General features: G+C 42.7%; 1 protein-coding gene across 2 annotated transcripts in view; it reads left to right on the top strand.

Annotated features, from left to right (window-relative positions):
* Positions 1-15,200, top strand: part of LMTK2 (lemur tyrosine kinase 2) — an 81,720-nt gene that overhangs the window by 31,184 nt on the left and 35,336 nt on the right. For both annotated transcript variants that reach the window (XM_026516272.4, XM_026516273.4), the window contains exons 4-6: positions 3,190-3,263; positions 7,744-7,862; positions 8,048-8,135. In XM_026516272.4, the coding sequence (XP_026372057.2) occupies positions 3,190-3,263; positions 7,744-7,862; positions 8,048-8,135 (281 nt within the window). The remainder of the gene's footprint in view (positions 1-3,189; positions 3,264-7,743; positions 7,863-8,047; positions 8,136-15,200) is intronic.

The following is a 15,200-nucleotide window of genomic DNA, read 5'->3' as shown; positions in this document are numbered from 1 at the left end:
AATTATTTAATAGCTTCACAATAATGATGTGATTTGCAGGTTTTTCTTCCATTCTGTAGGTTGTCTTTTCACTCTTTTGATGGTATCCTTTAATACACAAAAGTTTTAAATTTTGAAGTCCAGTTTATTTTTTTCTTTTGTTGCTTTGTGCTTTTTACTTAAGAAACCTTTGTCAAACTCAAGGTCATGAAGATTTGCACCAGCGTTGTCTTCTATGACTTATAGGTTTAGCTTTGAAACTTGGGTCTTTGACCCGTTACATATGTATACGGTGTGAAGTAAGGTTCCAGGTTCATTCTTTTACAGGTGGATAGCTATTTGCCCCAGCAACAGTTTGTGAAGAGACTGTTCTTCCCCCATTGCATTGTCTTGGCACCTTGTTGAAAAATCAGTTGACCGTATTTGTTTGTGTTGATTTGCGGACTCTCCCACTGATCTATTGCCTCATGCCAGTATCCCAGTGTTTTGATTATTATAGCTTTGCAGTGAGTTTTGGAATTGAGAAGTTTATGAATCTTCCAACTTTGTTCTTGTTTTTCAAGAATGTTTTGGCTGTTCAGAGTCCCTTGAAATTCTATATGATTTTTATTTTATTTATTTTTTATTTTTTTAAAGATTTATTTATTTACTTATTTGAGAGGGAGAGAGAGCACAAGCAGGGGGAGCAACAAGCAAGGGAGAGGGAGAAGCAGACTCCCCACTGAGTAGGGAGCCTGTGACGTGGGGCCCCATCCCAGGACCCCGGGACCATCACCCGAGCTAAAGGCAGATACCCACCAGACTGAGCCACCCACACGCCCCCCCCCCATATGAATTTTAGGATCATTTTTTCCATTTCTGCAAAATAGGCCATTGGGATTTGTGTGTATACAATTTTGATTCCCTTCTCATTCCCTTTTGTTTATATTTTTTTAGATATTTTCTTGGGGATCACAATTATCTTAAATTTATAACAGTTGTGTTTCGGTTGATACCAGCTTTGCTTCAGTACCATATGAAAACTCTGCAATTCAGTCCAGTCCTTTTATGTTCTCACGTCTTCATATTTTGTGTGCCCATTAACATAGATTCATAATTTTTTATGTGTTTGTCTTTTAAATCGTGTAGGAAATTAAAAGAGGAGCTAGACACCAAAAATAAAATAATGCCGGCTTTTATATTTACCTATGTAGTTTTACTGGTGATCTTTATTTATTCATATGGCTTCCAGTTACTGTTTAGTCCTTTTACTTTAGCCTGAAGGACTCCCTTTAACAGTTCTTGTAGGGCAGGTGTAAAGGCAGCACTTTCCCTAAACTTACGTTTATCTGGAGTGGTCTTAATTTCTCTTTCATTGTTGGCAGACAGTTTTGCCGAGTATAGAACTCTTGGTTGCTGGTGCTTTTCCACCAAAAGGGGGCTCCCTTTTGCTGCTTTCAAGATTCTCTATCTTTGGTTTTTGACAGTCTGATTATGATGCGTCTCAGTGTGGGTTTCTTTGAGTTTATCTTACTTGGAATTTGTTGAACTTCTTGGATATATAGATTGATACCTTTTATTAGATGGGGGCATTTTTTACCATTATGTCTTCAAATATTCTTTCTGCCCCCTTTCCCCTCTTTTTCTGGGGCTCTAATCTGTATGTTGGTTCCTTTGGTGGTGTCCCACAAGTCCCTTAGCCTTTGCTCATTGATTTTTTTTTTTTCATTCTTTTTTCTTCTGCTCAGCCTGGATAATTATATTTGAACTCTCTTCAAGTCACTGCTGCTTCTGTCTGCTCCCATCTCTGGCTGAACCCCTCTAGTGAGTTTTTTTGTTTCAGTTATGTACTTTTTGGCTCCAAATTTGTGTTTGGTTCCTTTTACTAATTTGAATCTCTGTTGTTCTTCTCCACTTATCAGGACATTATTCTCCTGGTGTCCTTCAGTTCTTTGTCCATGATTTCCTGTCAGTCTTTGAGTGTGTTTAAGACAGTTGATTTAAAGTCTTGTCTGGTAAGGCCACTGTCTGTGTTTTCTCAGGTCCATTTCCTTTGTACCTGTGAGTGGACCATACTTTCTTGTTTCTTTGCATGTTTTGGACTTTTATGTTGAAAATTGGACATTTTGAATAATATGATATACTTAAAAGAAGAAAGAAAACAACAAAAAAAGTATTCTGTGGGTCTTTGCAGATTAGCTTTGTGTTGGGACACTCCTCACCCAGGCTACTTAACAGCTCTGCCTTTTTGTCCTCACCTCCTGCTTGTGCTGGGCATGAAGCCTAGCTAGAGGTGAAAGTCATATTCTTCTCAAATCTTCTGTGAGTGTGTGTCCTTCCCTGAGCATGCAGGTGTCTCTCCAGGTTTCTCCATATATTGAAATCGCTTTTCAGAGCCCCTGCTCACCTCCTAAATCTCACTCCCCAGCTTTTCCGCTAAAGCTTTCAGCACGTCTACTGTTTGCCTCTTTTTGCCCCAGGTGGAAGTGTCTCATCCATTTGGCTTTTACTGTTTTTGAGGAACTTGTTTTTGAGGAACAGTCCATCCTGATAGAGTTCTGAGTTTGGTGAAACCGAGGGAAGCTGCTTGTGGAAGTCCCTCACTGAAACTTCCAGGAAAGAAAACACAGTTCCTTGGGAATAATAAAGTCCACTGTGCTCTGTCTGGAACCAGGACCCACACTGGAACATCTGTCATCATTCAGATCGCTGCTGTACCAGGGGCTAGGAGGGGTGGGGCTATGATAAATTCAAAGACACAAAGAAATTGTACCTTGTTTCAGTGGCCTTTCTCCTGGTTTGATTTGGTTGCTGTTAATCTTTGACTGTCTTCCAGAGTTCTCATAAGGTTGACGCGGACAGATTTTGACAAGATTTTTACCTCTGACGTGAAACTAAGGACTAAGTAAAAGCCATTGGACTGGTGATTGTGGTTACACAAGAGTAGTTAGATGACAAAACACAGTGTGAAGTATTCAAGAATCAGGGTAGGAAACGCACTCAAAAAATATTATCGGTTTTAAAACTTGAAACTATTTTGGCAGTATCAGTTTGAAAGTAATGGGGTGTGTGTGTGTGTGTATATATATATATATATATATATATGAATTTATTTCTACCTTTATTAGCATAAGCTTTAAATTTACATTTGTGTTTATTCTTTAGATATTTAATATTTATTTTATTTCAGTTAAATGCCCATATTTATTTTTTCTGTTCTTTTTCCTACAGAAGGTTTGAAGTCTCAAGTTGCCCGCCACAGTCTAAACTATATACAGGAAATTGGAAATGGCTGGTTTGGAAAGGTAAAATTTGTTCACATCTACCTTTTTCCCCCCTCCTAGTTATAATGTTTAGAATTTAAAGCTAGGGGTGCCTGGGTGGCACGGTCATTGAGCATCTGCCTTCGGCTCAGGGCGTGATCCCGGCGTTATGGGATCGAGCCCCACATCGGGCTCCTCCGCTGTAAGCCTGCTTCTTCCTCTCCCACTCCCCCTGCTTGTGTTCCCTCTCTCGCTGGCTGTCTCTATCTCTGTCAAATAAATAAATAAAATCTTTAATAAAAAAAAATGTTTAGAATTTAAAGCTAATTAAAAGTTGTATTGTAGGACATTCCACATTCTCTTTAGTTCCTATGGTACCAGTTGAGTCTACTCTTATACCCTGGAACCACACGGGAATGTGAGCTTCAGTGTTTCTAGGTGTATGCGTTTTTCCAAGAAGGTCTTTTATTTATACGTCAGATACTTTTCCAGTTGTTGGCATAGAACAGTAAGAAGGGAAGAGGGACTGGAATTTTAGAAGCTTTTTATCCTCCTCAAGGTAAATTATTTGTTTTTTAATTCTTCTCCCTTTCTCCCCCCTCTTCCTTACAATACTTAAACCACTTTCGAGCTGTAAATACATAGTATTATTATAATGGAAACCATGGCAAAGAACTATTCTCTATTTCTCATAGCCTGTCAAGGGACAAATAGTAACAGTGGTTTGTTGATCTTTTTACCACAGTGTTCAGAAGGAATAATCTTATCATCACAGCTATTTCCATAATGTAATTAGCAGTCATTCTGTGTAAAAGGTTCCTAAGTGAGTAGCGATTGCATCATAAGCAGGGTGGTCAAGACAGGAAGAGGTATTTGCTCCGTGATCAGCCGTCTTATGCATCTTGTCTTTCCATTCAGAGTTGTTTGTCAGTCCTGTGTCTTTGACGTCATCCAACCTTTATTAGTGACCAAATCTTCTAAGCCATTTAGCAAAACCTGTTGTGTATCACATAGTGTTTTTGGTGCTGAGGGTCCAGTGTGGAGGAAGGTAGGTAAAGTCCTGGCCTGTGTGGAGTACTAGGAATTGTGGCAGCGAACAAAAGAGAACCCTTGCCCTGACTAAGCTGAAACCTCTCGCTGTGGCGGGGGGGTGGCGGGGGGTGGTGGCGGGTGATCAGACAGCAAACAATCAGGAGTGGGGGTGGGCTCAGAGAGGTGTGGGGGAGCCAGGTGATGTGAGATAGAATATATGCATTTAGAGACCTTTACTCAGAGTGAGCTGGGAAAGTACTCTGGCATCTGAGAGAGGACTGCAGTAATCTGGCTAACCGGCACGAGCATCACCTGGGCAGTTACATTGTGGAAGACCAAGGGGAAAGTGGGAAAATTGGTCAGAAGGCGCTGTAGTCACATGGGAAGAGATGCAGGCAGGCTTGGACCTGGATGATAGCATGAAGCGGTGAGAAGTGGAGAGAGAAGTGGTGCGAGCCAATGTGAATTTTCAAATAAGAGCATGTGGGACTGGGGATTGATCAGATAACGGAGTCTGGAGAAGGGGGGTCAAGGGTGGCTGCTTATGGCCTGATTGGTGGGAAGAATAGAATTGCTCGCAAGTGAAATGGGAAAGATTAAGGAGAAGCAGGCATGGAGGAGGAGAAAGTCGGGAGTTCGCTTTTGGTTGGGTTAGATGGCATGGCTATGAGGCATCCAGATGGAGATACCGAGTAAGCAGTTGGAAGTATACATCTTGAACTCAAGGGAGAGGTTCCAGGCCAAAGACACACGTTTGGGAGAGCTCCGTCTATAGGTGGTATTCAGAGGTATGAGACTAGATGGAGTCACCAAGATTGAATGTCAAGAAGAGGGGGAGGCACAAGGACCGAGTCCTGAGGGTCTGCGGCGAGGAGAGGTCAGTGCAGGTAGTGATGGAGGCTGAGGTGATCAGCCAGTGTGTAGGAAGGGGTGCAGAAGAGTGGGGTGTTCTGAGAGTCAGTGAAGGAGTGCCAGGAAGATGAATGAATGGTAGTAAATGCTGCTGGCAAACTTAGATGAGGACTGGGAGAGGTAGGGCCCAGCACGTGAGGGCCATAGTATTGTCCTCAGAGGCTGTAGAGGGTCACGTGCTCACGTGCAGTGGGCACAAGGGAGAAAGTGAAGATGGCACATTTAGACAACCCTGTTGAAGAGTCTTACTGTAAAAGGGAGCAGAGAAATGGAGTACGAGCTGTTTGGGACCATCCAAGGGCCAGGGAAGGTGTTTTGTTTTGTTTTGTTTTTTGCTTTGCTTTTTATAGGATGTGCAGCTCTTTTAGCCTCTTTATATTAGAGTGGAGAAACTGATAATGCAGGAGAAAGGAAAGGGGGGTTACTGTAGGAATTCTCTTGAAAAGGGAATAAAAACAGCGTGTGGATACAGGTGCAGGTGGATTTGGTGTTAAAATGAGGACGTTTACTTGTGGTTATTTTATTCAGTGAACAGGAGGCCAGTTGAAAGGGAGGAGTAAAAAGATGTGTTGGGAGTTTGAATAGGAGAAGAAGGTGTGACAGAGTCCTCCGGGAACCCTGTCAACTAGGAAATGCAGCGGGAGGATGGGAATGCTGAGGACCCTTACAAATTTGAAATGAGACCAGTCATTGTGGTTGCGTGTTTTGTCTGCTTTTGGTGTTACCATAGGCAGGTAGTTGAATTTAAGTAGTGCTGGGGTTTGGCCGAGCCAACAGGGCTCTGTGAGAGGGGCAAGGAGGGTGGTGACAGCACAGGATGGTGGGGTCTTAGCTGCCAGGGAGGAGAGAGGGGCTCTGTGATCGGGGCAGGATGGTGGAATAGTGGTATCACGAATGGACCTGAAGGGCAAATTGTGCACTTGTTGGGTTAGACTGTTTAAGTGAGTGAGCTGGAAATCAAAGGACAAATAGAGAAGGAGAAATCAAAATTTGAGGTTTGGGACATAATCCAGTTATTAACTAGGTCTAGACCCATGGGAGATTTTGCGAGATGGGGGCAGAGAAAAGATTATTGAAAGTGAGGTAAAAACCTGAGAGGTCAAGGTGTTGAATGAATGGTCCTTGCGGACATTGAAGACCAAGAATGATATCAGTGATGGCAGAGAGAGGATGACAGCAAGATTATTCTAACCTTTTTAGGGACTGCTATTTTATGAATGAATGAAGTTTATGAATGCATGAATGCTCATGATAGATGTACAAGCTGGTTGTTTGAAACCAGAGTATATGACTTGGTTAATTATCAGAATTCCTTGTTCTGTTTATTGTTCTGCCTTTACATTCTCAATAAACACATTATATTCTCTTCAAGGCCTTACTCTGTATTTCCATGGCAATAAAATTAATCTACTTGATAAAAATATGAAAAACTATTTTAAAAAGAAGGCTTTTAGTTTTGATCATTCTTGATTTAAATAAAAACTTTTACTTCCGTATTTTCATCTTAAATATTATATTTTGGAATGCCTTTGTATTGTCCAGTATTTATATTCGGAGTTTCACTTGTAGTGTGCTCTTATTTTCATTCATTTTTTTTTTTTTTTTTAAGATTTGTCTGTTCTAGAGAGAGGGAAAAAGAGAGAGAGAGAGAGAGAGCCTGAGCAGGGAGGAGGGGCAGAGGGAGAGGGAGAGAATCCCAAGCACACTCCATGCGGAGTGCAGAGCCTGACGTGGGGCTCGATCCCACCACCCTGAGATCATGACCTGGGCCAGAATCATTAGTTGCCCAACTAACCGAGCCATCCAGGCGCCCCATTATTTTCATTCATTTTGTATTCTGTTCATTTCAGTGGCATATTTTTTTCTTGTGTTTAGACTGAAGTTTTAGTACAAGATAAAGGTCTGGAATAATTGGAATGCCGTAGATTTTTAACGTTATAATGCAGTGGTAGTGTATTTGCACATTGCCTGTGTGTCAATTTACTTTCTCATATGTGAAGGAGACAAAATAACAAAACCCAGTTGAAGTGTTTTGAGAAACATTTGAGTTATGTTTGAACTGACCTTATAAATTACTCTTCTGTGATGTCATTGGTAATATCCGTGAAACTATGGTACAACTTTATAATAAATAAAAAAAATACAGATACATATATGAATGCTATCAGTATCCATTGAACAGTTTAAAACTGAAGGAAAGTGGTTTCATTTTTCAAGCTTTTTCTGAAGTAGTATCTTCATAGTAGAAGGCCTGATTGTTGCTTTATTTTCCTGTGCTCTTGTTTCCTTTTTTTTTTTTAATTAATTAATTAATTAATTTATTTATTTGACAGAGATAGAGACAGCCAGCGAGAGAGGGAACACAAGCAGGGGGAGTGGGAGAGGAAGAAGCAGGCTCCCACCGGAGGAGCCTGATGTGGGGCTCGATCCCATAGCGCCGGGATCACGCCCTGAGCCGAAGGCAGACGCCTAACCGCTGTGCTACCCAGGCGCCCCCTGTGCTCTGTTTCCTGATAATGAGACATACTTCTTTACCATTTTGATGGAAGTGAAGTGAAAAACTGTTCTTTGGTTTTAGGTCCTCCTTGGCGAGATTTACACGGGCACTAGCGTAGCGAGAGTAATAGTGAAGGAGTTAAAAGCAAGTGCAAGCCCAAAGGAACAAGATACTTTTTTGAAAAACGGAGAACCTTACTAGTAAGTAAACCTTAATAAGTGTTATGTAAACAGAGTCTGTAGTCTGTTGAAAATCAGGTGTTTAAAATGACGTTGCTATTTGTCATATTTAAATCATCATGAATGTCAAAATTTGGTTTACTGTTTGGACAGTTCTGCTAGTGTGCTCCCTGATGAACAACACTGTGACTTTCTATTTTTCCCAGCATTCTTCAGCATCCAAACATTCTGCAGTGTGTTGGACAATGTGTAGAAGCAAGTCCCTATCTTCTCGTGTTTGAGTTCTGTGACTTGGTAAGTTTTTAATGGAAATTCAAGGTCAAAGCATTTAAAAGGTTACATCCAAGTGTTTTTGACACATAGAAATGCTGGATGAGGTTCTGCTTTCACTTCTGTCCCCCGTTTTTAAAGCTTTATGATGTGTACTAAGTCATTGCCTTTGAAAATACTATTAACGGACACTTACATGTTGTTTTGTATTCCATCCCTATGCTGAGCTGTTTGCATGCATTACATTTAATCATATTTGTCCACACTTTATATATATATATGATTAAAGTAAGGTTCAAGGAGATGAAGAAAATGTTGTTTATCAAGTATATGGCAAAACCAGAGCGTGGATTTAGGATTGCCCTTCCCGAGCTTGAGGTCTTAACTTCCGCTGGGCAGTTCAAAACACTTTTCCCCATTAAGGGAATCTTATAGAGTACCTGTGACCTGTCAGTTATTTATTTATTTATTTATTTAAAGATTTTATTTATTTGAGAGAGAGCACGAGAGAGAGCGAGCAGGCAGAGCAGGGACTGGGGGTAGGGCAGAGGGAGAGGGAGCAGCAGACTCCCCACTGAGCAGGGAGCCTGACATGGGGCTGGATCCCAGGACCCCAGGATCACGACCTGAGCCAAAGGCAGACGCCTAACTGACTGAGCCACTCAGGCTCCTCAGCCTGTCAGTTTTTTAAAATAATGAATGTATGTGCCATTTGTATTTTTAAATAATTAGATGATTTTTTAACCTAAAATTAATAGCCTAATTTCTTAGCAGGATAGTGTTACTTACTGAGATTTATAGTTGGAAAAACTGTTTTTATGCAGTTTTTATGAATAATAACTTATGTGGAAATTTCCTGTCATCATCTGTTTTTGAAAGCTAGGTTTTAATTTCCTTGCATCGTCTCAGTTTTCAGAACATTAAAACATTAAGACTGTCCGCAGAAAAGTGGATGTACATCAGGGTAAGTCCCCAGTTAGTTCGGACAATATTTTCAGCTGGGTAAATGGAAAGAGAGTGGTAACCATTGTGGATTTTTGTTTTAATTCCTAGAAGTGATTCAGATATTATGCTCGTTGGCAAAGGTAGTTAATTCAAAAGAAAAATTAATAACCCTGGTATATTAGCTTTCATTGGATTATATCCGAGTAACCCCCAAATCTCGGTGACTGATAAAGAGCAAGTGGTGTTCTCACCCATCTTACGCGTCAGCTCTGGGGCAGCCGCAGCTCTCTCCCAGGCTGGATTCGTCTGTAGGTGCTGGCGGGGGCGGCGTATATTCTGGTATCCTGTGCAAGTGTATTTATATGGCTCTTTTTCGGCCAGATTTATGAGGTCGTTCAAATCTCCTCTATGCTTCTGATTTGGGAGGGCTTTGACAGAGGAGTCTGAGTCCGTTTTCTGTCCGTTTTTGAGAGGCACATTATAATCTGCTCTGATTACGGATTTTCCTTTTAATTCTAGTTGTATTTGCTTTGAGTGTTGAGTCAAGGATACACATTTAGAACCGATACGTGACATCTGGTAGTTTTAAGCTTTCATAGTTGTGAAGGGGCTCTTTTTAAGTGTTACTAAGGATAAAGTCTGGTTTTACTGATAATTAATATAGTTATCCCAGCTTTCTTTTGGTTAGAATTTGCCTGGTTATCGCTCTCATTCCTTTTCTCTGATTTATTGGTTTGTTGGTTTTTTCTCTGGTTTCTCCGGTTTATTGGTAAAATCTCGTTCACTTGTCAGTCTTGATCACTTACATGGAACACGTACTCCATTTATGTTTCTTTTATCTATGAGGTATTTGGAATTTAATGTACCTGTTTTGTATTATTTTTCCTACCTACCTGTTTCAGTTTTTCTGTCTTGCTTTTTTGCTAGCCTTCTTTCAGATTCTTGATTTTTTTTTAAGATTTTATTTATTGATTTATTTATTGGAGAGAGAAAGTGCAAGAGAAGAAAGAGTACAAGAGAGAGAAAGAGAGCACGAGGGGAGGGAGGGAGCAGACCCCCTGCTGAGCAGGGAGTCTGACATGGGACTCGATCCCAGTACCCTGAGATCATGACCTGACCCAAAGGCAGATGCTTAACCCACTGAGCCACCCAGGCGTCCCAACTAGTTTGGATTTTTGATACCGTTCTTAGTTTTTAGTGATTACACTGGAGGTTATCATATGCATACGTAATTGGACTAAGTCTAAAATTAATATTTTAACCCTCCTCCAAGGAAGCTAGGGACCTCAGAGAGCTCTGTCTCCATGTAAGGAAAACTGGAATTAAACCTAGTTTTCTGGGCCATCCCCACCTTTTCTCCAATTCTCGAGGGTGCTTATTTGTTAAACAGCTGCTGTGGAAAGACAGCAGGCTGCTCTCCATGGGTACAGAGGCAAAGTGCGGTCGTTGTCCTCCAGAGCTCCTCCGTAGCGGGAGCAGACATGTGATAATTGTTATTTAGCCTGATAAATTATTGAATGGAGGCGTGAGAACTAAGAGGAAGGAGTTCTCAGTGATGTTTCCGATCATCTTATTGCATGTGTATTTTGTTTTGATTATCTCAGTATCATAGGTATAATATCATCCTCGGTTATTACGCTATGAGAACTGCTTATTTTAATGGCCTCAGGGTGGCCAGTGTGATGGGTAGTTCCTGTGCTGTCAGCACTAGAGAAAAAAATGTAAAGATGCATCTTTTTGTGATGAGACAAGTCCGCTGTCAGAGTGCTCGTTTTCTGAGACACTTGATGGTGGCTTTTCGGGGTCCCTAAGCTCTTGATATTTTTTGTAACAGTCACCACAGTCTTTGTGAGTGAACACAGCAGAAATGCGACAGGAAGCATATCTACTTGAAATACTACATTTCTGGGTTAAGCAAGGTGGTTTATTAAAACTGTCTTATACATATCGGTGTTTCCTCTCCTTCACCTTCCGCGTCCGTTCCTGGAAGTTTTATTAGACATTGTTGTCGGTGTTCCTGGAATGGGAAAGGCCTCTGGATGCTCAGCGTGATGTTTTCTTCTGAACAGTTCAGGCGGTGGGTTTAGTTTTATGCTATTTTAATGTATTTTTTCACAAAGTTACCTGTTCTTTTTGGGAGTAGGAGTTTAACCAACTTCATAAAGAAACTCTAAAACATTACAAAATACACAAACAACGCCTTGACAATTATCATAAATAACCCATAATTAATAAGATTCTCGAGTAGTCTTTTTGTCATTATACACTGTTCTTTTATAAATATAATAAATACATGCTTTTTGTTAACCTTTCTTTTAAAGATTTTATTTATTTGAGAGAGAGTGAGCGGCGGGGAGGAGCCGAGAGAGAGGGAGGAGCAGAGGGAGAGGGAGAAGCAGACTCTCCGCTGAGCGGGGAGCCTGACACGGGGCTCGATCCCAGGACCCTGAGATCATGACCTGAGCTGAAGGCAGACGCTTAACCAACTGAGCCACCGAGGTGCCCCTGTTAACATCCTTTTCATAAAAATTTTTCCCCAGTACTTTTAGATCTCACATTTAAATGCATATTCTCCAAGTACTTAGACTGAGTATTCAGAGAATATTAACTCACCTAGGGTTGTACTGGCTTTCGTATTTCAGGGTGAAGAGTATGCATACAGCTCTCCAGAATTAACGGTTATGACTTCTTGAAACATATTTTATGTGAACCTCCTAAGTCATAATGGGGAAGTGTCTACTCCTGCAGGCTAGACGTGTGGAAAGAGCGCTCACGCCTACCAGCAGCTTTCATTAGCAGTGCAGAGTTAATAGCTATTTTTAATTTAAGTGCACTGCCCAGTGGTACATTGATCAACAGTAAAACTTTAAAAGCAATAATTGTTTCTTGAAAAATTAAAGTAGAATTACCATCTGACCTAGTGATTGTACTTCTAAGTATATATATTATCCAAAATCACTGAAACCACCTCAAAAGAGATATTTGGACACCCGTGCTCATAGCAGCATAACTCACAATAGCCCAGAGATAGAAGCGATTCAAGTGACCCATCAGTGGATGAATAAGTACACAAAATAGAGTCTGTCCATACAGTGGTTTATCACTGAGCCTTGAAAAGGAAGGAAATTCTGGCATCTGCTTCAGCATGGATTCACTTTGAGGGCATTATGCTTATTAGTGAGATAAGCCAAACCACAAAAAGACAAATACTGCATGATTCCACCTATATGAGGTGTCTAAAGTAGTCAGACTCACAGAGACAGACAGGGGTGGTGAGTGCCAGGGACAGGGTTGGGAGGGATAGGGAGTGAGTATATAACGGGGACAGAGTCTCCGTTTGGGAAGACGAAAAGAGTTCTGGAGACGGATGGTCGGGGCGGCTGCACACTGGGTGAAGGTGCTTAATGGCCCTTAACTGGACACTTAGAAGTGGCTGCGATGGTGGCGTTATGTTGCACATTTTTCACCACACACACACACAAGTCAGTGATTGCCTACTGGTAGTTTAAGGCGCTGTCCCAGGTGTTTCCTATCCTAGCAGGACACTCCTATCCCCTTGGGAAATCTGGCAGTCAGTGCTTGGAGCGGCCAGTCTCCCATCCAAGTAGAGGCTGTTGACCCAGGGAACTCGCCACCTTGCCCGGCAGTGAGGGGTCATGTTCGTGTCGTTGGATGGTTTCGTGCTCCTCACCTCTGGGCTCTAGGAAGCTTCGGAGGGAGCAGGGTCAGCAGCAGCGAGTGCTGGGGCTCGGCAGGGTCACCAACTCTAAAGTCCAGTTGTCCAGGCTCAGTATGTGCAGTGGCTGCAGGGCAGGAAGCGTCAGGTAGCGTCATCCCAGTGAACCGAAGACGGCCCCCACCTGCAGGGATGCGTCCCCGACGCCCCAAAGCCTCACTTCAACACTGAGCCCTGCTCCCAGCCTGGACGCCCCATAGCCCTCCCAGGAATAGGCCATCCGGAGCAGAGGGGCGTCATGCAAGGCAAAACCGCCCGCTGGCAAGGGTCCAGAGGACAGAGGGTAATCGCTCGGGCTCAGTAATAAGCAGCTGCAGCCACAGTGAAAGGAGCCACTATCTTCACATGTTCTTAGTAGGTCAAGAGCTATTGAATGAACATTGGCCTTTTCAGTCGTCATCGGGCAGTGATCATACTCAGCGATAACATCTCTTAATAGAAAGGAGAGAATATTTTTGTACTGAGGTAATTCTTGTGAGATGGAATTACCAGTCTGTTGTTGAAAAGCACTTTATCTTAGAATTTTTATGAAAGAAAAAGAAAACTCTTCCGAGTGAGTTCGGTAGCTGGACTGCAGCTGACGGTTTCTAATGCCGATGGCGCAACATTCGTGGAAGGAGATGACTGCAGGGTGTTGTCTGTAACTCGTTGCCATGGGAGGTTCACAGTGCTCTCTCAGGAATATCCAGGCAAGGAGATTGTTTTGGGGGTAAGGATCACTCATTCAGCACAAGTGTGCCAGGCACCTAGGAAGTACAGAGGGCTATGCACAGCGCCCCGGGGAGCACAGGGGTGAGTCGTCCCCGCTCCTGCACGGCGCCCTCAGGAACACAGCAAGTCACCCAGATCCCTGCGTTGCCTGCCTCTAGATCCAGGCTGGCCTGCCTTCGGATGCTCCTTCTGCCACTGTGTGTCGCTTTGGGAAGTTACCTGACCTCTCTAAGCCTCAGTTTAGACATCAGTCAGATGGGGGTGATACCACTTACTGGGTAGACGACCCTGCCCGTTAATAAGATGATTAAGGTAAATTCTGGAGCACATAGTAAAGTGCTTAGAACATGGTAGTTATTTTTATTCATTTTTGGTTATATCAGTTGATCATAATTAATGATGAAAGGTTTGAATAATGTGTATAGAAGTATAAGCAGTTCTGGGCATCTGGCAGCTCAGTCTGTAGAGCATGTGACCCCTGATCTCGATCATGAGTTCAAGCCCCACGTTGGGCATAGAGCTTACTTAAAAAAAAAAAAAAAAGTGTAGCAGTTCTAACGAGGATCATTGGAGAAGGCTTCGCATTGGAGAAGGTGTTTGCTTGGAGTGTGCAGCAGTGGTTGGATAGACCTGTGTTATCAGGAACGGCCTGAGCCAGGCGGAGAAGCCCACAGTGCCCTGCAGGGGTGTGGAGACTGGAGAAGCAGGTTGGCGTCTGCTGGGAAAGATCGGTTGGAAGGGCGAAAAGCAGAGAGACCACTCTGGAGCCCAGACTGTAGGCTGAGGTGACAGACACGTTGCTCCGTCTTAATCTTTCTGAAGAGTCATCAGTTTCTTTGACTCTGTCACCTGACCCCGAAGCAAGAGATGGTATTTTCTTTGCAAGGAAGGTTCTTGACGTCTGGTACACATTTCCTTTATGATAGCTGATAAAGCAGGGAGTGAGTTTCTGAGAGGAGTTAGCAGTGGCCACATGAGAATGGGAAAGAAGTCTGTTTGGGGGGCGCCTGGGTGGCTCAGTAGTTAAGCGTCTGCCTTCGGCTCAGGGCGTGATCCCGGCATTCTGGGATCGAGCCCCACATCAGGCTCCTCCGCTGGGAGCCTGCTTCTTCCTCTCCCACTCCCCCTGCTTGTGTTCCCTCTCTCGCTGGCTGTCTCTCTCTCTGTCAAATAAATAAATAGAATCTTTAAAAAAAAAAAAAAAAAGTCTGTTTGGGATTCTCGATGTGTAGCATATTCCTCTGTGGGGTTTGCTTTATTCCGTCTCTCATCAAGAGTCAGTAACACTTGGAATCATGGGATCTCAGAGCCAAAGGAACCTTGGCCGCTGCCCACCAAGAGGCCTAAGGAAGGGAAGGCTCTAGTTTTGTCTGTCCCAGGCCTTGTGCTGGGCCTGGGAAATGTCCGTTACTCCCTTTGTGGGTCCTCAGAGCCCTGTGAGATGGGTGGCAATAGCTTCATTTTACAGATTGGAAAACTGAGGCTGAGAGAGATGAAGGTATTCATTGAAGAGTTGAACCCAGGTCTGTCTGGCTTCAGCACCATGCTTTCTGTTCTTTATTTGTCTGGTTAATCGACTTGCCTGAGCTCACATAATTACCAATGGCAAAGTGGGGACTTTAATTGATGGCTTAATTTTATTGTGTGTTTTTATACCAGGTGGTTTAATGCTTTTATATATTTTTTCCACCAGTGGG

Source organism: Ursus arctos, unplaced genomic scaffold (genome assembly GCF_023065955.2).
Source record: "Ursus arctos isolate Adak ecotype North America unplaced genomic scaffold, UrsArc2.0 scaffold_2, whole genome shotgun sequence".
NCBI lineage: Eukaryota > Metazoa > Chordata > Mammalia > Carnivora > Ursidae > Ursus > Ursus arctos.
This window is presented reverse-complemented; position numbering and strand designations above follow the sequence as displayed.